Source organism: Saccopteryx leptura, chromosome 2 (genome assembly GCF_036850995.1).
Source record: "Saccopteryx leptura isolate mSacLep1 chromosome 2, mSacLep1_pri_phased_curated, whole genome shotgun sequence".
In the NCBI taxonomy this organism is placed as follows: Eukaryota; Metazoa; Chordata; class Mammalia; order Chiroptera; family Emballonuridae; genus Saccopteryx; species Saccopteryx leptura.
In genome coordinates this window covers 232,790,077-232,814,486 of record NC_089504.1, presented here as the reverse complement: position 1 = coordinate 232,814,486, position 24,410 = coordinate 232,790,077, and the positions used below count along the sequence as shown (strand labels likewise).

The 24,410-nt window shown below is 42.9% G+C and overlaps 1 protein-coding gene and 1 pseudogene across 7 annotated transcripts in view; one reads left to right on the top strand and one right to left on the bottom strand.

Moving 5' to 3' along the window:
• CHEK2 (checkpoint kinase 2) overlaps window positions 1-24,410 on the bottom strand; it is a 135,648-nt gene that overhangs the window by 11,168 nt on the left and 100,070 nt on the right. For 5 of the 7 annotated variants that reach the window (XM_066370585.1, XM_066370584.1, XM_066370583.1 and 2 more), the window contains 6 exons: window positions 20,893-21,017; window positions 20,633-20,780; window positions 15,734-15,824; window positions 7,470-7,578; window positions 4,782-4,835; window positions 2,638-2,699 (listed from right to left, as the gene is read on the bottom strand). In XM_066370585.1, coding sequence (XP_066226682.1) covers window positions 2,638-2,699; window positions 4,782-4,835; window positions 7,470-7,578; window positions 15,734-15,824; window positions 20,633-20,780; window positions 20,893-21,017 — 589 coding nt within the window. Of the gene's footprint in view, window positions 1-2,637; window positions 2,700-4,781; window positions 4,836-7,469; window positions 7,579-15,733; window positions 15,825-15,948; window positions 16,038-17,517; window positions 17,636-20,632; window positions 20,781-20,892; window positions 21,018-24,410 lie in introns of those variants that run through there. The other 2 variants (XM_066370587.1, XM_066370588.1) reach the window with 2 other exon arrangements.
• On the top strand, window positions 7,679-7,753 carry LOC136395983 (U6 spliceosomal RNA; annotated as a pseudogene).

Sequence of the window (24,410 nt, the reverse complement as noted above, 5' to 3'; positions counted from 1 at the left end):
CCAGGAATCTGCATTTTAATCACATACCCCAGAGGATTCTGAAACTGGTACAGAGCAGCAAGCAGGAGTATACAATCAGATAATCAGGGGTCTACACCCCAACTCCACAACTTCCCAGCTGGGGGACTTTGGACAAGTTATGTAACCTCTCTAATCTTATTTCTCTCTCTTAAAAAGATAGGAATGATCCCACCTACTTTGATGGTTGTTGTAAAAATTAAGAGATAACTGATGTAGATGAAACAGTGTAGCTGCTTGTTCAATCCATCTGCATTCTAATTTCCTTTGCTATGAAGTAGGGTTAAAAGTATATAGTAATCTAGCCCTGGCTGGCTGGTTCAGCGGTAGAGTGTTGGCCTGGTGTGTGAAGTCCCAGGTTCAATTCCTGGCCAGGGCACACAAGAGAAGCGCCCATCTGCTTCTCCACCCTTCCCCCTCTCCTTCCTCTCTGTCTCTCTCTTCTCCTCCCACAGCCAAGGCTCCATGGGAGCAAAGTTGGCCAGGGTGCTGAGGATGGCTCCATGGCCTCCGCCTCGGGTGCTAGAATGGCTCCTACAGAAAACGGAGCAATGCCCCCTGATGGGCAGAGTATCGCCCCCTGGGGGGCATACTAGGTGGATCCTGGTCCTGCACATGCAGGAGTCTGTCTGCCAGCCCCAACTTCTCAATTCAGAAAAATACAAAAAATTAGTGTATTATAATAATCCACCAGTAACTTGTAAGCAACCTGGATGACTGTTATGAGGGTTAAATTACTTAATTCATGTGAAGTGCTTAGAGTAATACTCAGCTCATATTAAGTGCTTAATTAGTATCAATTATTGTTATTGTTTTATTATTTATTTTTATTTTTTAAATTTTTATTTATTTATTTATTTTAGAGAGGGGAGAGAGAGAGAGAGAGAGAGAGAGAAAGAAAGAAAGGGGGAGGAGCAGGAAGCTTCAACTCCCATATGTGCCTTAGACCAGGCAAGTGCAAGGTATTGAACCGGCGACCTCAGCATTCCAGGTTATTTTTATTTTTTTTAAAGAGAGAGAGACAGACTGGAAGGGACAGAGATGAAAAGCATCAGCTCGTGCCTGACCAGGCGGTGGATTAGAGCGTTGGACTGGGATGCAGAGGACCCAGGTTCGAGACCCCAAGGTCCCGCTTGAGCGCGGGCTCATCTGGTTTGAGCAAAGCTCACCAGCTTGGACCCAAGGTTGCTGGCTTGAGCAAGGGGTTACTCGGTCTGCTGTAGCCCCACAGTCAAGGCACATATGAGAAAGCAATCAATGAATAACTAAGGTGTTGCAATGAGGAAAAACTAATAATTAATGCTTCTCATCTCTCTCCGTTCCTGTCTGTCTGTCCTATCTAACCCTCTCTCCGACTCTCTCTCTCTGTCCCTGTTTAAAAAAAAAAAAGAAAAGCATCAGCTCATACTTCTGGCACTTTAGTTTTTCATTGATTGCTTCTCATATGTGCCTTGACCAGAGCCAGTGACCCCTTGCTCAAGCCAGCAACCTTGGGATCATGTTGATAATCCCACTCAAACCGGCAACCCCCGCACTCAAGCCAGATGAGCCAGCACTCAAGCCAGCGACTTCAAGGTTTCAAACCTGGGAGCTTGGTGTCCCAGGCCAATGCTCTATCCACTGCGTCACCACTGGTCAGGCTATTACTATTATTAAACTTTTTTAACTAGACCCAATCAGGTAACATTCTCCTATTTAACAGCAACAGGTAATTCCTTCAAGCATCACAAGGGCTATCTAGTCTCTCCTACTGTTTTGATCAGGACCGTTGCTTACTACATAATCTTGTTGTTGTTTCTTGTTTGTGGGGTTTTTTGACAGAGACAGAGAGAGAGTCAGATAGGGACAGACAGACAGGAAGGGAGAGAGATGAAAAGCATGAATAGGCCCTGGCCGGTTGGCTCAGCGGTAGAGCGTCGGCCTGGCGTGCGGGGGACCCGGGTTCGATTACCAGCCAGGGCACATAGGAGAAGCGCCCATTTGCTTCTCCACCCCCACCCCTCCTTCCTCTCTGTCTCTCTCTTCCCCTCCCGCAGCCAAGGCTCCATTGGAGCAAAGATGGCCCGGGCACTGGGGATGGCTCCTTGGCCTCTGCCCCAGGCGCTAGAGTGGCTCTGGTCGCGGCAGAGCGACGCCCCGGAGGGGCAGAGCATCGCCCCCTGGTGGGCAGAGAGTCGCCCCTGGTGGGCGTGCTGGGTGGATCCCGGTCGGGCGCATGCGGGAGTCTGTCTGACTGTCTCTCCCCGTTTCCAGCTTCAGAAAAATAAAAAAAAGAAAAGCATGAATACTTTGTTGCGGCACCTTAGTTGTTCACTGATTGCCATTTAACACCAGGAAAATGAGACTCTGAGAGGTAAAGTCAACTAACTGTAGGCAGTCAGCTAGTACTTGCAGGGTGGGATTCAAACCCAGGCCTCAGATCAAGAGTCTCAAGGCTCTAAGCCACCTGCCTTTACAAACACTGGAGGGTTTTAGATATGATACTAAGTCCCTCACACACTTTGTGGGCCCCACCACCACAACATACATTGAGGGTCCCATGGATGAGAAATGCAAGTCAGCATTAGTCTTTAAATAAGTATTTAAATGGGAACAAATTTTAAAAAGTGTACTACTTACAATTCCAAAACAATATAAAAATCTTCAGCATCAAAAAAGTCTTTGATCTTGATGATACAAGGCTAAAAGAGGGAAGAGAAGAACAGTAGTGAGAATCTCCCAAAAGGAGAGAGAACACAAGAGCAGGACTCAGAGATCTGCCCAGAGGACCAGGGAGGCCAAGATCAGGCAGATGGCCATATCTTGGGACATTCTGAAGTTAATGCAAGGAGGGGGCAGGAGGGCAGAACAAAATTAATCTGGCTCTTCAGTGAAAACCTATAAGAAACTCACCAATCCCAACAAGTTGGCAAGGGAGTGGTTCATGTTTACACATAAAGAAAGTACCCAGGGCCCTGGCCGGTTAGCTCAGTGGTAGAGCGTTGGCCTGGCGTGCGGGAGTCCTGGGTTCGATTCCCAGTCAGGGCACACAGGAGAAGCACCCATCTGCTTCTCCATCCCTCCCCCTCTCCTTCCTCTCTGTCTCTCTCTTCCCCTCCCGCAGCCGAGGCTCCATTGGAGCAAAGTTTGCCCGGGCGATGAGGACGGCTCTGTGGCCTCTGACTCAGGCGCTAGAATGGCTCTGGTTGCAACAGAGCGGTGCCCCAGATGGGCAGAGCATTGCCCCCTGGTGGGCATGCCCAGTGGATCCCGGCTGGGCGCATGTGGGAGTCTGTCTGACTGCCTCCCCGTTTCCAGCTTCGGAAAAATGAAAAAAAAAAAAAAAAGAACAGCATCATAGCAAGTTTAACTCCAGTGCCCACCTAGCTTATAAACAATAAAAAGAAAGATGAGGTCAGTCCCGTAACTTTTTCTCTTCTCACATTTTTAAAATTTTATTTTAGTGAGAGAGGGTACAGGAGAAAGAGACAGGAACATCGATCTGTTCTTAAATGTGCCCTAACCGGGATCAAAACAGTAATCTCTGTGCTTTGGGTTGATGCTCTAACCAACTGACCTATCCAGCCAGAGCCCTTCTCACATTTTTAAAGTTAGACACTATTGGGGGGGTGGGGGAGGCCAAAGAGGATATAGGGGGAATAAACAGAAAGAGGCTTGACTTGGGGTGGTAAACACACACTGTAATATATAGATGATATATCATAAAACTGTACACCTGAAACCTATATAATTTAATTAACTAATGTCACCCCATGGAATTCAATTAAAAAAATAAAGTTAGACATCTTCTATTGTGACAAGGTCATCAGTGCACAAAAAAATACTATTGACACTGATACCATCTAATCAGACGTAAGACAGGTAATTGTCACATGTATTGGATACCCTTGGGTTTATTCGATTTACTCCAACTGAGGTAAATGAAAACCAGCACCTTTTAATTTAAATGGGAACAATTAAAATTAAAAGGTAATTCAGAGGTATTCAAACTTCAGGTATAATCAAACCAAATTCACCGGATTAGCATTGTCTTCCCAAACATAATCAGTTGATAAAGTCCATATAGGATATAAATTTATATTTACTATGTCTTCTGTTCAAAAAATAAGTCACTGTAAATATCACATAATTATTTAATCATTAAATCTTTACACAGTATTGTCCTTTCAAAACTTCGGGGATGGCACTGGCCGGTTTGCTCAGTGGCAAAGTGTCGGCCTGGCATATGGATGTCCTGGGTTCAATTCCTGGCCAGGGCACACAAGAGAAGCGCCCATCTGCTTCTCCACCTCCCTCCCCCTCTCACCTCTCTCTCTCTCTTTGCCTGCTCTCGCTCTTTCTCCCTGTTCTCCTCCTGCAGTCATGGCTCAATTGGAACAAGTTGGCTCCAGGCTCTGAGTATGGCTGTGTGGCCTCCACCTCAGGCGCTAAGAAGAGCTCAACTGCCGAGCAACAGAGCAACACCCCAGATTAGCAGAGCATTGCCCCCTAGTGGAATTGCCAGGTAGATCCCCATCGGGGCACATGCAGTAGTCTGTCTCTGACTCCTCTCCTCTCACTGAATAAATTAAAAAAAAAAAAAACTTCAGGGTAAAGCTCTTTCCAGGTAAACGAAACTAAATACACATATGCATGCATGTGTACACACACAACAAAGAAACCCAAGTTAATACTAACTTTATTACACTGCAATGCTTTGTACTCCTCCCATATTTTGAGATAAATGATTTTAAGTATGGACCATATTTTATAGCAATACTTACATGATTTAATTTTTTCAAAATTTCGATTTCTGTTTCAACATTGAGAGCAGGATTCTTTTGATAAATAAAATAACATTAGAGTTTATTAATAATAATAGCCAACATTTAGAAAATATTTACAGTTAAACTTAGTTAAGTAACAGGTACCTGAGTTCCAAACCCAGCTCTATTCATATAGAGAAATTAAAATGATTTAAACAACTCATTTAAAAATCACTCTGTAAAGTGCCTGGTATATAGAAAGCATTCAATAAATGACCAGGCATTATGTCAAACTCTTTATTTAAAAGGATCATCTCGCCCTGGCCAGTTTGCTCAGTGGTAGAGCGTCAGCCTGGCATGCGGGAGTCCCGGGTTCGATTCCCGGCCAGGGCACACAGGAGAAGCGCCCATCTGCTTCTCCACCCCTCCTCCTCTCCTTCCTCTCTGTCTCTCTCTTCCCCTCCTGCAGCTGAGGCTCCATTGGAGCAAAGTTTGCCCAGGCGCTGAGGATGGCTCTGTGGCCTCTGACTTAGGCGCTAGAATGGCTCTGATTGCGGCAGAGCGATGCCCCAGATGGGCAGAGCATCGCCCCCTGGTGGGCATGCCGGGTGGATCTTGGTCGGGCGCATGCGGGAGTCTGTCTGACTGCCTCCCCGTTTCCAACTTAAGCAAAATACCAAAAAAAAAAGAAAAAAAAAAATATAAAGGATCATCTCGCCCTGGCCGGTTGGCTCAGTGGTAGAGCATCGGCCTGGCATGCGGAAGTCCTGGGTTCGATTCCCGGCCAGGGCACACAGGAGAGGCGCCCATTTGGTTCTCCACCCCTCCCCCTCTCCTTCCTCTCTGTCTCTCTCTTCCCCTCCCGCAGCTGAGGCTCCATTGGAGCAAAGATGGCCCGGGCGCTAGGGATGGCTCTATGGCCTTTGCCTCAGGCACTAGAGTGGCTCTGGTCACAGCAGAGCAACGCCCCAGATGGGCAGAGCATTGCCCCCTGGTGGGTGTGCCGGGTGGATCCCGGTCGGGTGCATGCGGGAGTCTGTCTGACTGCCTCCCCGTTTCCAGCTTCAGAAAAATACAAAAAGAAAAAAAAAAAGGATCATCTCATACAAGCCTCATAATCCCCAAGTGAACTGGGTTCTATTTTTATCCCCAATTTACAGATGGAGCAACTGAGGCTCAGAGAAAGGAAGCTATTTGCTCCAGTTCCCACAGCCAGAAACAAGTGTTTCCACTGTTCTCATCCTTACCTGGTAAGTTCTGTTTGTCTCACTAGCTATGGATTTGTTTGCAGTCATAAAAATGATAAAACAATCAAAACCACAGACAAAAAGGTTATTTAATAAAACTGTAAGAAGAAACTGTCAAGTCAAGTATCTAATAATAGAGCAGACACAGTTTTCTATTTCAACTGCAGGCTGACATATTTACTGAGACTCTTAAATAGAGGAAGTTTCAGGGTACTGAAGTTGTTCTCCATAACAATTCCAAAAGGATGAATCAAGTTACTCAACCTCATGAGCTACACCCTCCACAAGCACAGAGGATATAGAATTACATATTTAGGTAAAATGGACCTCAGCTAAGAAACCCAGATGTTTAATTTTAAAAGCCTGCCTCTTCCTGTAAGCCGTTAAACTCATTACTAAGTCAGGGTGTGTTCTGTTGATAGAGAAGTCTAAATAGAGCCTAAAATGATTTCAAAGATGAAATTCAGAACTAAAATTTTGCTGCAAGTCATTAAGACTCTAGTAGGTATTTTCTTTCTGTCACAAATGCAAAACAAATCCAGAATCACAGGGGAAACGATCTAAAACAAAGTGAACACAGAAAGGAAATTCCTCTTGCCATGTGAGAAGGGCATTGTCTTGAGGGGGGAAAATTGATCTTTAAAGAATGTTAAAGTAGAATAGCCAGAAACAGCTGGCCACAAAGGAAAACGTGATTACAGGTCACATTTTACATTACTTTGTTGAATCGTGTTGAAAGACCAACACATTTGGCCATTTCATTCACACAGTAAAAGTGTAACATTAAAAATGTAATAAAATGAATGGCTAGTATATAAAGAGACTATTAAAATAATTAAGATTTTAAAAATCTATAAACACTAAGATATCCATTGCCCACATTACCAGGGAAAGCAGAGTTAGAAATTATCTAAATAATCAATCACAGAAATGGTTGAATAAATTATGATAAAGTTGATGAAACAGAGACTTGACTATCAAAAAGGATATATTCAGGAAAAGTTTATGCATTAATGCTTGTATGGAAAAGCAAAATACAAAATTGTATATACGATGTGATTTCAACCATTTAAAAACAAGAATTCACATGAACAAAGAATAGAAAGGAAAGAAAACTGAAAACATCTGTGGGGTTACAGTGGTGGGGATATGGCTAGATTTTCCTTTCCCTAATTTCCTTTTCATTTATTGTAAAAACAGTCTTATGACAACTTAAAAGGAAAAAAAAATACTTCCTGCGAGTGCATTATTATGTACAACCAAATAACCAAATATTTTTTTGGAACCAAATTATAAGTTTCTAGATTAGTTGAATACATTAAAAAATGTTCCATGTTCTTTGATACAAATTCACCTATCTGAGCAGTACATTTCTCCTGACATTGAAAATCACCATTCCATGATTATTCTGGGAAAATTAAGACGTGTTAAGAACAGCTGAGAAGCCACAGGTACTTACTGCCTCTTTCTCGGAGCCAATAGCAAACTTCCTTTTGCTGATGATCTTTATGGCTACTTTCTTACATGTTTTCCTCTCAAAAGCTAGCTTCACCTCACCACAGGCACCACTACAGGGGAAAACATAGAAAGTGACTGTCTGAATGTTTTTAATCAGGAGACCCACCACTCTCGAGGTGGCCTCCACTATTACAAGTGAAAGGCAGTCCAGTACTTGTTTCAGCAGCACACGTACCAAGAAGTTGGAACAATACAGAGAAGATCAGCATGGCCTCTGTGCAAGGAGCACTGTCCCTCACACACACACATACACACGCGCGATTCATTTACAATCTTTACACCGTCCTTGTCTACACGGTGAAACCTCACCAACAAAACATGTCAAGGGTGTAAGTGAATGTGGACTATCTAACAACTCCAGGTCAGCTACAAATTCCACTTTTTGAGCTGATACAGACTTGTCTTACTGTCACCCCAGATGGTAAACTTCTCATAAAGACACTAAGAACAAATAGGAGAGAAATAACTTAGGCCAGAGAAACATCAAACAAAACAAAGTCCTGGTCAAAAGTGAGTGCCTGAAACAAGTTATAGCAACAACACCTGCAAGTTAATTACTTTCACTAATGCACTTTTCTTTTTTTTAAAGATATTTTTAAATTTTATTAATTTTAGAGAAAGGTAAGAGAGAGAGAAGTGAAGCATCATCTCCCAGTTGCTTTGTAGTTGCTTCTCATGTGTGCCATGACCAGGCAAGCCCAAGGTTTTGAACTGGCAACATCAGAATTCCAAGTCAATGCTTTATCCACTGTGTCACCACACATCAGGCGATGCTTATCTTTCTTATTTTATTTTTTATTTTTTCACATTTTCCAAGTGAGGAGTAATAGACAGACTCCCACATGCATCCTAACTGGGATCCAACCAGCAACCCCCCCTCTGGGGCCTATGTTCTGCCCATCTGGGGCCTTGCTCATAACAAAGCTATTTTTAGCACCTGAGGTGGAGGTTCCATGGAGCCATCCTCAGTGCCTGGGGCCAATGTGCTTGAACCAATCAAACCATGGCTATGGGAAGGGAAGAGAGAGAGAGAGAGAAAGAGAGAAAGGGGGGAGGAGGAGGGGTAGAGAAGCAGATGGTCACCTCTTGAGTGCCCTGACTGGGAATCGAACCCAGGACATCCACACACTGGGCTGACGCTCTACCACTGAGCCAACTAGTCAGGGCCTCTTCCTTATTTTTCAAAGGAAGTGCATAAACATTTTGATGCTATGAATTGCACCCTAAGCAAAATCAAAAGTATTACATAAGTAATCTGTTTGCAGCAAGCAAAGATTTGCAATTAATTGGGATACTATAATAGAGGAGGAATGCTAATCTAGGATGCCACTGAGTACATAGTTAATCCTATGGACTCTGTTCTTCAAAGATTGGGTCAGTCCAAGGTCAAACCCATCTGAATACCAATCATTCATTACCTGCTTGAAGTAGACCGTTACTACTATTATGGGTTTTGGAATGGCATGAAAGGTCTACCAAAACATCTTTTTTATTGTGTATACATGTAACATAAATTTACCATTGTAATCATTTTAAACTGTACAACTCAGTGGCATTAAGTACATTTATGTTGTACAACCATCACCTCAATCTAGTCCCACAACATTTACATCAGCCCAAATGGAAAGCCATGCACAATGAATATTCACTCTCCCATTCTACCCTGCCCCCAACCCCTGGCAACCACTAATTTGCTTTTTGTCTATGCATTTTCCTATTTGGAATATCGCAGGAACAACAGAATCATACAGTACTGGCTTCGTTCACCTAGCTCCCTGGTCAGCAAAGTGCGGCTCGCGAGCCACATGCGGTTCTTTGGCCCCTTGAGTGTGGCTCTTCCACAAAATACCATGTGCGGGTGCTACCTTGATAAGGAATGTACCTACCTATATAGTTTAAGTTTAAAAAATCTGGCTCTCAAAAGAAATTTCAATCATCAAACTGTTGATATTTGGCTCTGCTTACTAATGAGTTTGCCGACCACTGAGTCCAAGCATGTTTTCAAGATTCATCCATGCTACAGAACATGTCAGTATTTCATTCCTTTTTATAGCTAAATAATATTTCATTGTACAGATACATCGCATTTGTTTATCCATTCACTTGTTGATAGACACCTGGGGCATTTTCACCTTTTGGCTATTGTGAACAGAGCTGAATGAAAAAACATTCATGCATATGTTTTTGTTTGAACACCTGTTTTCAATTGGGGGGGATATACCTACAAAGGGAATTGCTGGGTCATATGGTAATTCTATGTTTAACCTTTTGAGAAACCACCAAATTAAATCCCCGAGTGGCTGCACCATTTTACATTCCCACCAGCAGTGTACGGGGGATTCCAATTTTACCACATCCTCACAAACACTTTTTATTTTCCATTTCTTTATTATGGCCATCCTAACGGGTGTGAAGTGGTATCTCAATCTGGTTTTGGTTTGCATTTCCCTGATGACTAATGATGCTAAACATCTTTTCATGTGGTTTTTGCTCATTTGTATATCTTCTTTGGAGAAATGTCTATTTACATCCTTTCCTCATTTTTAAATTGGATTATCTTTTTGTTGTTGAGTTGTCAGAGTTCTCTATTCTGGATACAAGAATCTTATGACATGATTTGTAAGTATTTTCTCTCATTCTGTGAGCTCTTTTTCAGTCTCCTGGCAATGCCTTTCGATGCACAAAGACTTTTGATGAAGTCTAAGTTACCTAGTTTTTTGTTGTTGTTTATGCTTTTGGTGTTACATGTAAGTAATCACTGCCAAATCAAAGGACATGAAGAGCTGTCCCTTTGTTTTCCTCTTACAGTTTTATAGTTTGTTCTCTTATATTTAGTTTTTCTCTTACATTTTGAGTTAATTTTTGTATCTGGTATGAGAATGGTCCGTGTTAACTATCATTTTTTTATTTTTTTTAATATATTTTTAAAATTTTCTTTTTTAATTTTATTTATTCATTTTAGAGAAAGGGAGAGAGGGAGACAGAGAGGGAGAGAGAGAGGAGAGAGAGACAGAGAGAGAAGGTGGGGAGGAGCTGGAAGCATCAACTCCCATATGTGCCTTGACCAGGAAAGCCCAGGGTTTTGAACCGGCGACCTCAGCATTTCCAGGTCGACGCTTTATCCACTGCGCCACCACAGGTCAGGCCAACTATCATTTTTTTAAATGCTCAAAACATTTTCCAATTCCTCTTCTGCTGAAAACAGTGTTTGCCAGAGAAATCTTCCGAGTCCAGTGGAATCAAGAAATGGTGCCTGCTGCCTGACCTGTGGTGGCACAGTGGATAAAGTGTCGACCTGGAAACACTGAGGTCGCCAGTTCAAAGCCCTGGGCTTGCCTGGTCAAGGCACATGTGGGAGTTGATACTTCCTGCTCCTCCTTTCTCTCTCTCTCTCTCTCTCCCTCTTCTCTCTAAAAAGAATAAAAAAAAATTTTTTTTAAAAAATGGTGCCTGCTACCATATCATGCTTCTTTAAAAAAAAAAAAAAATTACATTTCTTTTGAATGCTGATGAACAGGAGACACCAAATCTTTTTCGCCTGCAAACAACTACCTTCTTTATTAGATCCAGCTAATAACACTGTTTTGTCTTTTTCCAAATAGCTCCAGATATATGGAAAAGATTTATATAGGCGATGGGGATCCTCAAACCCCTCAGCGAGATCTTCTGAGCATGGCTTTTAAGATACCTAGAAGCAGAAAAGCCCAATAGAGATCAGGGGAACTACCAGCTTTTAGGATACACCCTTAAAGGCTCCAACGCCCCAAAGGGGTCTCATAGGATGCCATCTGGGTCCTGCTTCAATAGTGGAAAGGAAGGTCATTGAGCTAAAGCCTGCCAGACTTACATGCCTCTGCTGTGAGGAAACAGGGACACTGGAATGTAGGCTTCCCCCTCGCTCCTCTAAGGGAGGGTTCAGTCTCTTCCAGCCCTGCTCCAGCCACCTATGACCTAACCTTGCCCAGAAAGCTGGGGTTTGCCACTGAAGGCTGAAGGTGCCCAGGGCCGTTGGCCCCATCTACAACACTGTGGACGAGCCTAGGGTATTTCTTCCAAGAAGCAGGTAAACTGATCTCATTTGCACAAGGGCCACTTAACTATGTTTTGTCTGAATAGTCAGGTTTTTTATTCTTCCCTCAAAGATCTCTGTTGTGGGTGTTGATAGTCCTATTTTCTGCTGCTTTGCTTAATATATAGTGTTTCCTTTATCCCTCCTACCTCAATGCCCCACTCATATTTCAGTCTGGGACCTACTCCTAATTTAGAGCTCTCTTTCCCCCTTTTGCCAACTTCTATTATGAATCTACCTTTGCCACCCAGCTTAGTGTATCCCAAGGTTCTCTTTACCATGCCACAGTCGCAGAGCTCCAGGGAAAAGCACCCTGGTCTCACCTCTCCAGGCAGAGGAGAACAGAAGCTCCATATCCACGCATGCTGCAAATGGCTTTTCCAGTCTACCTGAATCATTACCAGCTAGAAGCAGCGGTCATTGGGACTTGGACATGAGCTGCAAAGTATAGAATGGTGACAACAATTCCAGTGCCATGAGGACTTTTCCTGGATGTGGACTTTTCCTGCTCCCTGTGACAACTCCTAACAGACTGAACTGTGGTTGGGTTGCATTTTTCAGGAATTTGGCATGGTGATGGGGCCAACTTGGACTTGGTGAACATGTTAAGGACACTACTCTTTTATGGATTCTTGTTGTATAGGCCAAGAGTTTGCTTAAAGGCTTTTAATCACTGTAAAAAAAAATAGAAGACTGGATAAAGAAGATGGGGTACATATACACCATGGTATACTATTCAGCTAGAAGAAATGATGACATAGGATCACTTACCGCAGAATGGTGGAATCTTGATAACATTATGCGGAGTGAAATAAGTGAATCAGAAAAAAAACAAGAACTGAAGAATTCCATACATTGGTGGGACATAAAAACGAGACTAAGAGACATGGACAGGCGTGGGGTGGTTGGGGGGGGGGGGGGGGAGGGGTACAAAGAAAACTGGATAGAGGGTGATGGAGGACGATCTCTCTTTGGGTGATGGGTATGCAACAGAACTAAATGACAAGATAACCTGGAAATGTTTTCTTTGAATGTATGTACCCTGATTTATTGATGTCACCCCATTAAAATAAAAATTTATTTATAAAAAAAAAAAAGAAGAAATGGTGCCTGAACAGGCAGTGGCGCAGCATATAGAGCATCAGACTGGGACACGAAGGACCCAAGTTCGAACCCCGAGGTCACCAGCTTGAGTGCAGGCTCATCTGTTTCGAGCAAGGCTCACCAGCTTGAGCCTAAGGTCGCTGGCTTAAGCAACAGGTCACTCGGTCTGCTGCAGCCCACTGTCAAGGCACATGTGAGAAAGCAATCAGTGAACAACTAAAGAGCTACAACAAAGAACTGATGCTTCTGGCCCTGGCCGGTTGGCTCAGCGGTAGAGCGTCGGCCTGGCGTGCGGGGGACCCAGGTTCGATTCCCGGGCAGGGCATATAGGAGAAGCGCCCATTTGCTTCTCCACCCCCCCTTCCTTCCTCTCTGTCTCTCTCTTCCCCTCCCGCAGCCAAGGCTCCATTGGAGCAAGGATGGCCCGGGCACTGGGGATGGCTCCTTGGCCTCTGCCCCAGGCGCTAGAGTGGCTCTGGTCACAACAGAGCGACGCCCCGGAGGGGCAGAGCATCGCCCCCTGGTGGGCAGAGCTTTGCCCCTGGTGGGCGTGCCGGGTGGATCCCGGTCGGGCACATGCGGGAGTCTGTCTGACTGTCTCTCCCCATTTCCAGCTTCAGAAAAATACAAAAATAAATAAATAAAAATAAATAAATAAATAAATAAAAGAACTGATGCTTCTCATCTCTCTCCTTTCACATCTGTCTGCCTCTATCTGTCCCTCTCTCTGCCTTTTTGGAAAAAAAAAGAAAAAGAAAAAGAAATGGAGCCAGAGCCCTGGCAACACTGTGGGAGCCCTCAGATCTAGACAAAGACAAAGACAAACAGATAACCAGAACTCAAACAGCAAAATAAAGCTCAAAGGCCACCTGGTATAGCTATGTCTAAAGTCAGCTGGGCCCCTGTATTTCCCAGTTAGAAGAGCTAATAGATTTTTGTGTGTGTGTGACAGAGAGAGGGACAGATAGGGACAGACAGACAGAAAGGGAGAGATGAGAAGCATCAATTCTTTGTGTGGCTCCTTAGTCTCCTTAACTGTTCAGTGATTGCTTTCTCATATGTGTCTTGACCTGGGGGCTGCAGCAGAGCGAGTGACCCCTTGCTCAAGCCAGCAACCTTGGGCTCAAGCCAGCAACCATGGGGTCATGTCTAGGATCCCACACTCAAGACAGCGAACCCTGCGCTTAAGCCAGCAACCTCAGGGTTTCAAATATGGGTCCTCCACATCCCAGTCCCACTCTCTATCCACTGCGTCACCGCCTGGTCAAGCTAATAGATTTCTTAATTAAATCATTCAAGTTTCTGTCACCTGCTACAAGTTAGAGAATTTATATTAAATCCTCCCTTATCTAAAGAAAAAAAATTAAGAGTCCCACATATTTCTTAAGGGTGGCTCAAAATTGGCTATGAGCTTCCAAGCAACCAATGCAAACATGACAACACAAGCTATTGAATTTTAATGTCTATAAACTAAAATATCTCCCACAGATGTTCACAAACCTGGGGCTTGATTCTATGTGGCAGGAATATGAATAATTATCTCCTATTTTTTTCTATTTTCACATTTCTAAAAACATCAACAGGTAGAAAGGTCTTTAAGGTAGAGAAAGAATGGTAGGGTGAAGGATATTGTGGAATGTGGCAAAGGTGTCCTGAACACCTTTCCTAAAAAAGTGGTTTTCAAAGTATGCTCAGGCAACCCCTATAGGGACCATTTCTAGATGTTCAAAAGGTCAAAATCATTTCCGGAATAATACTAATACATTACTTGCCTTTTTAATTTTCATTCTCTCATAAGTATATAGAGCATCCCGGGGCTATATGGCATATGATATGAAAACAGACAGAATAAAGACACATATATCAGATCTAGCTATCTTCTAGTACACTAGATAGCAAAACGATTTGCAAAAATGTGAAACAATGCCCTCTTCTTGTTAATCTTTTTGAAAATAATTATTTTTCATTAAAAAATAGTCTTAAGTGAGTTTATTTTTAAATAAATTTTAACATGTCTTCATTTTAACTTCTAATACAGTAAATACCAATAGATTTAAGCCACATGAAGAAAAGCTCTCTGGAGTCCTCAGTAGTTTTTAAGACTGTAAGTGGTCCTGAGACCAAAAATTTTGAGAACTTTGTCCAATTCAAACTTTCATTTCACTTCCCAAGATATGTCATAAATTCTGAAGGGGGCAGAAATGCAGTAAACATTTCTTTTTGGAGGGGTAAATGTTCAAAACTTGATTATGCTAAACTTTCACAACTCTGTCAATATATTAAAGATCACTGAATTGTACTTTAAATGTATGCACTATATGGTATGTGAATTATCTCACCAAAACTGCTTTAAAAGTTATTACAGACTGACCTGTGGTGGCCCAGTGGATAAAGCATCAATCTGGAATGCTGAGGTCATTGGATTGAAACCTGAGACTTGCCTAGTCAAGGTACATATGAGAAACAACAACTACGAGTTGATGCTTCCCACTCATCATTCCCTGACCAGGTGATGGTGCAGTGGATAGTGTCAGACTGAGATGCAGAGGGACCCAGGTTCAAAACTTTGAGGTCACCAGCTTGAGCACAGGCTCATCTGGTCTGAGCAAGGCTCACCAGCTTGAGCCCAAGGTCGCTGGCTAGAGCAAGGAGTTACTCAGTCTGCTGTAAACCTCCAGTCAAGGCTCATATGAGAAAGCAATCAGTGAACAACCAAGGTGCCACAACAAAAAGTTGATGCTTCTCATCTCTCTCACTTCCGTTCTGTCTGTCCCTATCTGTCCCTCTCTCTGTTTCTGTCACAAAAAAAGTTATTTCAGATAAAATTTATAAGGAAAAACTATTCATTTCAATTCAATAGATCATTATGAAATAAATCAATAACACACCTATTACAAAGCAGTGGCCTACAAATATTAATATGCCATGAATAGATAAGATATAAAACTGGGAACAAAAAAACTAAGCAGTCACAAATGTTTAGAAAAAACTTAAATACAATTTCTATCTTATAAAAAAGAAAAAATATTTACCTTCCAAGAGTTTTTGACATGATGTACTTGTCTCTTAATTCCTTGGGATAAACTGATTGATCATCTACAGTCAGATCAAAAAACACAAAAACTAAGAAAAAAGAGGCAGAAATAGGTTTCATTAATTCATTAGATAAAGAGAAGATAAATTGTCCTAAATTTTAGTAAACATATTGAATACAGTGGTACCTTAAGATACAAGTAGACCAACATACAATTTTTTAAGATATGAGCTGCAACTCAGTCCGTATTTTTGTTCAAGATCCGAGTGAAATTCCGAGATACGAGTCATGATTCGGGAAGCTGCCGCTAGTTAGCATGTTGACGCACGGGTCCAGTATTGGCAGCACAACACTAGTATCTTGTTCTTTCTCACGTTACCTGCAGAATCAAGTCAAATCTTGTGCACTGTACTCGTTCTTGCATCATTTTTGCATTTTTTACTAACTTTTTTGGTGTGCTATCATGGGACTGAAGAAAGTAAGTGTAATAGGACAGTGGTGAGAAGAAGAGAATGATGTCGATAGAAGTAAAGCAAGAAATAATAGAAAAACATGAGCGTGGTATACGAGTGATTGAACTGGCAAGGCTGTACGACTGCAATATATGTACAATTTGTACCATCCTTAAACAAAAGGATGCCAACAAAAGCACAAATCCAGCGAAAGGAACTATAATTCTGTCCCAATTAAGGACAAATATCCATGAAGAAATGGAGAAACTTCTGCTGGTGTAGGTGAAAGAGAAAGAGCTGGCAGGAGATACAGTGACGGAGACTATAATATGCAAAAGGGCACGTATTATTTATGGCGACTTGAAGAAAAAAGAACCATCAACCTCAAAAGAGGCAGAAGATACGTTTAAAGCAAGTCATGGCTGGTTTGAAAATTTCAAGAAGAGATATGGCATCCACTCGGTGGTGAGGCATGGTGAAGCTGCGAGTGCTGACGTTCAGGCAGCTAAGGAGTACATCGCATATTTTGCTGCGCTTACCGCAAAGGAAGGCTACATCCCCCAGTAAGTGTTCAACTGTGACGACACAGGATTGTTTGGGAAAAAAATGATCGAGAGTACTTTCATCACCCCAGAGCAGAAGTTGCTGCCAGGCCATAAACCCATTAAGGACCATCTGACCCTTGCATTGTGTGCAAATGCTAGCGGTGACTGTAAAGTAAAGCCACTGCTAGTGTATCATTCCAAAAATCCTCGAGCCTTTAAGACTCACAAGATTCTTAAAGAAAAACTGGCCCTGGCTGGTTGGCTCAGCGGTAGAGTGTCGGCCTGGCGTGCGGGGGACCCGGGTTCGATTCCATTCCCGGCCAGGGCACATAGAAGCGCCCATTTGCTTCTCCACCCCCCCTCCTTCCTCTCTGTCTCTCTCTTCCCCTCCCGCAGCGAGGCTCCATTGGAGCAAAGATGGCCCAGGCGCTGGGGATGGCTCCTTGGCCTCTGCCCCAAGTGCTAGAGTGGCTCTGGTCGTGGCAGAGCCACGCCCCCGGAGGGGCAGAGCATCGCCCCTGGTGGGCGTGCCGGGTGGATCCCGGCTGGGCGCATGCGGGAGTCTGTCTGACTGTCTCTCCCCGTTTCCAGCTTCAGAACAATACAAAAAAAAAAACAAAAAAAAAAGAAAAACTGAAGGTTATGTGGCGCGCCAAGGGTTACGTGGCAGTTTTTTATTGAATGAGTAAATCTCGTCTTTGGTCCTGCAGTGAAGAAATATCTTCAAGAAAATAAACTCCCGATGAAAGCATTACTAATCCTTGAAAATGCTCTAGCTCACCCACCTGTTCTTGAAGATGACATTCCTGATGAATTCAAATTCGTGAAAGTCCTCTACCCCCCCACCCAACATGACTTCAATCTTGCAACGTATGGATCAGCAGGTCATTTCCAACTTAAAAAGCTTTACACAAAGTACTTGTTCCGCCGCTGCTTTGAGGTGACTGAGAATACAATTCTCACCCTTCGAGAGTTTTGGAACGATCACTACAACATCATGATATGTTTACGCATTATTGACTTGGCATGGCAAGAGGTTACAAGAACCTTGAACTCGGCATGGAAAAAGTTATGGCCTGATACTGTTGCAGACAGGGACTTCGAAGGATTCGAACCAGAGACCGAGACTGAGGTAGAAGCGTTGGAGGAGATTGTGTGCCTTGGAAAGTCGATGGGTCTGGAGGTAGATGAAGGTGACTTAAACGAGCTCGTCAAGGAACATGAGGAGGAACTCTCAATTGAGGATGCAACATACGGAGCTTCTGCAAGAGATTAGTAGTAAGGAGGAGGTAGAGTCGGAGGAAGTAATTCCTTTTTTTTTGTGAGTTGTGTAGTAAGATTAATACTTTTGGGGGGGCAGGGGGGGAGGAAGTAATTTCTACAAGTGAAATTAAAAGACATGCTGGCAATGTGGGAGAAGCATTCAAGTTTCATTGAAAAGAAACACCCAGAAAAAGTTTCAACTGATCATGCTTCAGCACTTTTTAATGACACTTGTTTGTCACATTTCCATAATATTTTAAAAGGTAGGCAAAAGCAAACCTCTTTGGATAGATTTGTATTCAAAAGTCCTGTAAGTGAAAGTGCCGAAAGTACAGCCAAAAAGGCAAAAGCAGGTGATGATTAAATGAAAAATACGTAGTGTTAAGCTTAGGTTAAGTTAAGAAAGTACATTTTTTTACAATTAAGTTTTTGTGGTTTCATTTTAAGTAAAAAAAAGTGCAGTTTTAGTTTTGTTTAAAGTACAGAAAATGCAGTTTTAGTTTACATTTAGTGTTAAGAAGGTGCAGTTTTAGTTTACATGTCTACAGTGCCTGCATCCCTTCCTCCCTCCCTCCTCCTCCACCTGTTAGCCGCACTCATCTGTCTCCAAGGTAAGAATACAGTACTAAATAACACTTATTTCTTCTATTTCATATATTTTGTTATGCATTGGTAAAGTATACATGTATGTTTCTTAATTAAAAACAGATCTTTTTTCATAATTTAGGATGGTTTGGGGATGTTTCACAGGGCTAGAATGGATTAAATCTATTTCAGTTATTTTAAATGGAAGAAATTTGTTTGATATATAAGTTGACTGACTTACAAGCTCAGTTACAGAACAAATTAAACTGGCATCTCAAGGTACCGCTGTATAAGAAAATTGCGTTAATTACATTTAATATCAACCCTAAAGAAATTACTTAGCTAAGCTAACACATACCATGAAATCTATGGAAAATGGTGTCAAATGTCATTCCTCAATGGATATACACAGTACAGTTCTCACTACTGTGCATAAAATGTATACATAAATACTAGTCTTATTTCTTGATCTCAGAATATTAACTGCACTAATATAAAATACCTGGGCAGATTAGCACACGACCAGAACCTAAAAGCAATTAGTTTGAGCCTAGAAAAGACTGTTCTATCCTGATGGCTTAGCTCAGCCACTTAGAGCAACATCCTGAAACACCAAGGTTTCAAGTTTGATCCCCAGTCAGGGCACATGAGAGGAAACCAATGAGCGCACAATTAAGTGAAACAAAAAGTGAACGCTTTCCTCTCTCTCCCTTCCTACCCTCTTTCTCTCTAAAAACCAATCCAAAAAATTTTTTAAATTAAAAAAAAAAAAAACTGTTCTAGGTAAGTAAATAAACATCCTAATAAAAATTAGGCCATACGCTGCCTGACCGGTGGTGGCACTGTGGCTAAAGCATTGACCTGGGATACTGAGGTCCCAGGTTCAAAACCCCAAGGTTGTTGGCTTAAGCAGGGGCTCATCCGGCTATAGCACAGGCTCACCAGCTTGAGCACAGGGTCGCCAGCTTTGAGAGCAGGGTCAACAACATAATCCCAAGGTCGCCTGCTTGAGTAAGGGGGTCACTGGCTTGGCCCCCCAGTCAAGGCACGTATGAGAAGCAATCAATGAACTAAAATGCTGCAACTACAAGTTGATGCTTCTCATCTCTCCCTTCCTATCTATCCCTGTCCGTCTGTCTGTCTCTCCTTCTCTTGCTAAAAAAAATAAAATAAAATAAATAAGGTGGAAGCTCTAAATTAAGATTCTTACCAAAAAAAACCCTATAACCTAATGCCTGGAGTATAATAGGAATTCAATAAATATATGTAGAAATGAGTGAATGAAAGGAATAAAGAAAGGGAAAAATGAGGGAGACGAATTATTGGCCTAAACCTCATAGCTCTATGTAAGACTAATATGGTATAAAAATGCATCAATCAGGCCTGACCTGTGGTGGCGCAGTGGGATAAAGCGTCGACCTGGAAATGCTGAGGTCGCCGGTTCGAAACCCTAGGCTTTCCTGGTCAAGGCACATATGGGAGTTGATGCTTCCAGCTCCTCCCCCCCCTTCTCTCTCTCTGTCTCTCCTCTCTCTCTCTGTCTCTCCCTCTCCTCTCTAAAAAAAAAAAAAAGAAAAAAAATGCATCAATCAATGAACTATGAACTATCTTAAGCAATATGCTAATTCAACTGACAGCATATGGCTTTAAAGAAAATTAATCAAACCCATTAAATCTTACGAAGCCTATCTTGATAGAACTTTTCCATAATTTAAAAAAGCAACTAGGACTAAGTAAACTATTAAATGCTAACCTACTTACTTTATTTTTTTAAATTCATTTTAGAGAGAGACAGAGAGAGGAGAGACAGAGAGAGAAGGTGGGGAGGAGCTGGAAGCATCAACTCCCATATGTGCCTTGACCAGGCAAGCCCAGGGTTTCGAACCGGCGACCTCAGCATTTCCAGGTCGATGCTTTATCCACTGCGCCACCACAGGTCAGGCTAACCTACTTACTTTAGTTACCTAAGCCATATTCTGCAAAAAATATAATATCAATTTTCCTTTTATATGGGAGGGAAAAAAATCCAATAAACATAAAATAATGTTTTACCTTTATTACTCCACACTGAAAGTGCAATTTCAGAATTGTTACTCAAGGGAAGGCGTTTTCCTTTCCCTACACGCTCTTTATTTACAAAAGTTCCATTCCCGCTGTGATCTTCTATGTATGCGATGAAACAGTTTTTAGGACCCATTTCCTAAAATAGAGAACATTTTATTTCAAAATTTTAACAACGGGAACTAATCGTGGGAAGACATCTAGGAGTAATGAATGAATTATCAGCTCTCCAAAAAATGTGTGTCACCTACCCTGAAAATCCGAAAGTGCTTCTTGCTGTAAGTCCGGTATTTATCCGTTCCTTTCAGTAGTGACTCATCAAAGCAGTAATCACAGCTTCTATCCCTCCCAAACCAGTAGTTGTCATTAAAACACTCTGTAACACAAAAGCACATTGCCAGAGGGCTGTTGAATTTCCTGTATCCAATACCTTCAAAAACTGCTTACAGCCCTGGCAGGTTGGCTCAGTGGTAGAGCATTGGCCTGGCGTGCAGGAGTCCCGGGTTCGATTCCCAGCCAGGGCCCAGAGGAGAAGCGCCCATCTGCTTCTCCAACCCTCCCCTTTTCCTTCCTCTCTGTCTCTATCTTCCCCTCCTGCAGCCAAGGCTCCATTAGAGCAAAGTTAGCCCGGGCGCTGAGGATGGCTCTGTGGCCTCTGCCTCAGGTGCTAGAGGGGCTCTGTTCACAACAGAGCGACGCCCCAGATGGGCAGAGCATCGCCCCCTGGTGGGCATGCCGGGTGGATCCCGGTCAGGCACATGCAGGAGTCTGTCTGACTGCCTCCCGGTTTCCAGCTTCAGAAAAATACAAAAAATAAAAAAAATTAAAAAATTAAAAATTGGCCCTGGCCGGTTGGCTCAGCGGTAGAGCGTCGGCCTGGCATGCGGGGGACCCGGGTTTGATTCCTGGCCAGGGCACATAGGAGAAGCGCCCATTTGCTTCTCTACCCCCACCCCCTCCTTCCTCTCTGTCTCTCTCTTCCCCTCCCGCAGCCAAGGCTCCATTGGAGCAAAGATGGCCCGGGCGCTGGGGATGGCTCCTTGGCCTCTGCCCCAGGCGCTAGAGTGGCTCTGGTCCCGGCAGAGCGACGCCCCGGATGGGCAGAGCATCGCCCCCTGGTGGGCATGCCGGGTGGATCCTGGTCGGGCGCATGCGGGAGTCTGTCTGACTGTCTCTCCCCGTTTCCAGCTTCAGAAAAATACAAAAAATAAAATTAAAATTAAATTAAATTTTAAAAAAAACTGCTCACAAAAATCTACTGGTAGGAAAATAGCCTAGGAAAGCAGTCAAAATCACAGACTTGTTGATCAAGACGCTATATCATTTAAAATAAGGGGAAGAAACAAAACTTTCCCAGTGAGTTTAATAAGTTATATATAACCACAAAATAATAAGTGGTCATTAAAAGTCCTCAAACAATTTTTATTAATCATCTGGAAAAATACTTATGATATAATATTCTACCTGTTAAGCTCCTGAGGCTTCCTGTCAAACTTAGTGTACCTGCACTACTTTTCAAGGCAGGCTAGAAGCCCACCTGATCTCTTCCAGCCTCACCGTGTGCCCCCTTCCTTGTTCACTACAACCAGCCCCATTGGCCTCCTTTCACTGCCCCAAATATGCCAGGCCAAACCTGTCTTGGAGTCTTAGCACAGTCTGTTCCCCATGGTTTTAATGGCCATTTCGTTTTTATGTCTAGAATTCAAATTATCTTCTCCCACTCAGTTTTCTGTATAAGCAGACTCCCACTTAACCATCTACCTGTTATCATGAGAGCCTGTTTTGTTTCCCTTTATGTATGGAGCATATCTGGAAATTATCTTGCTTATAAAATCCAAGAGAGAAGCCTTGGGTCTCTTGTTTAAAAGTACAGCTCCAGCCTGACCGGGTGGTGGCGCAGTGGATAGAGCATCAGACACTGAGACACAGAGGACCCAGGTTCGAAACCCCAAGGTCGCTGGCTTGAGTGTGGGATCATAGACATGACCCCACAGTCACTGGCTTGAGACCAAAGGAGACTGGCTTGAAACCCAAGTTCACTAGCTTGGCTGAAGCTCCCCTGGTATATATGAGAAAGCAATCAATGAACAACTAAAATGTCACAACTATGAATTGATGCTTCTCATCTCTCTCCCTGTCTGTCTGTCTCTGTCTCTAGTTAAAAAAAAGAAAAAGAAATCCCCAATACTAGGAAGTAGTTGGGAGAAAAAACAAGTCAGATGAAAATTCTGTACCTAATGCAAATATGACCTCTTCAAAAAGTCAAATTAATCACTTTATTAATCACTTGAAAAGAGTCTGCAGTCTAATGGGGAGGCAAACATAGAAACAACAATGGAGGCCGACTGTACAGGGGAAGCGCAGATGCAGGGTCAAGACAACTATGCCTGGGACAATCAAGGAGGCTTCTTGGAGGAGGCAAGACAGGAAGGATAGATTGGACTGCCTTTCTGGAAGGCAATATGGCAGTATCCATTACAAAGTAAAGCCATGCCTACTCTATGACCCAACAATCTGACTCAGGCTCTACCCTGGAGAGACATTTGCCCAACTGACCAAGACAACTACATGGACGGTTCACTGTCATCTTGCTTGCAAGAACAAAAAATGGAGACATAAGCATCTATTAATAAATAAGGGAAGGAATACATGAACATGGCATTTTTACCAGAAACCAAGAACTTTGGGAAGTTGGGAAAAGAAGGGCATAAAGTTCATCAGGGCTGGTGAACACAGAATGCATGGAAGGCCCACTCTGACCTCTGCCCAATATGTGAAGAAGGGCAAAAGAACAAGATAGGAGGCAAGGGGACCAAAAGCTCTCACTGAGACAATTAGGGATATGAACCCAAGAAAGGATGGACCCTTCCTCCTAGTAGAGAAAAAAGGAGTACAGACAGAGGGTGTGTGGGGAGAGGAAGATACATTGTTTTTGACATGTGAGTTGAAAGTTCACTTAAGTTCTCGTCTTTGTCAGGATTCTAGACCTCTTTGAAGTTCAAACTGATGGTCCTCCTCTCAGAGGGTCCTATATCACTGAAAAAAGTAAGGGCATCTGGGAAAAGTTAACCCATCTCTCCCTTTGATCTCATTCAATCCCAACCTTTGGCTTATCTCCCTTGCCTTTGCTTTAACATTATTTTCCCATTTACCTGATGAGGATTGTAGCATCATTTGTCTGAGGTCACAGAGCCAGCAAGAGATAGAGCTAAGACTTGAATCCTCGTCTCTCCACAGCTCTTTCACCTTTCATCTACTGCCCCAGCTATACTCTTCTTACTTTCTTCCCATTCAAGAGTTTTGAATCTCTCTACCAGTTTCTCTCACACTCAGTTCATACAGTAAGAAGCTTCCCTTGGGCTCCACAGTCCCCTTTTGCTGCTAACTAATTTCATTACCTTTCTTACCCCACTCCTTTCATAATGACAGGTTAAGAACACAGGCTTAAAACCTGAAAGTTCTAAGTTCAAATACTTCTTCTACCAACTCCTGGCTGTAAGACTGTAGACAAGTTAGTCAATTTCTTTCTAAGTCTCAGTTTGCTTTTTAGTAAAATGGAGGTGTTAAGAGTAGGTAGCTAATCAGACATGAGCTGGGTAAGGAAATAGAGAAAAGGAAATATCAACCTTAAACATTAACCATCAGCTGATAACCAGATGGCTGACTGCTGTTTTCAAGCTCCTGATACAGCCTAGGGCAGTTACACACCCATGGGGAGCATGTGCAAAGGGATCTAACAAGACAACTGCAGATACATGACCTTCCACTG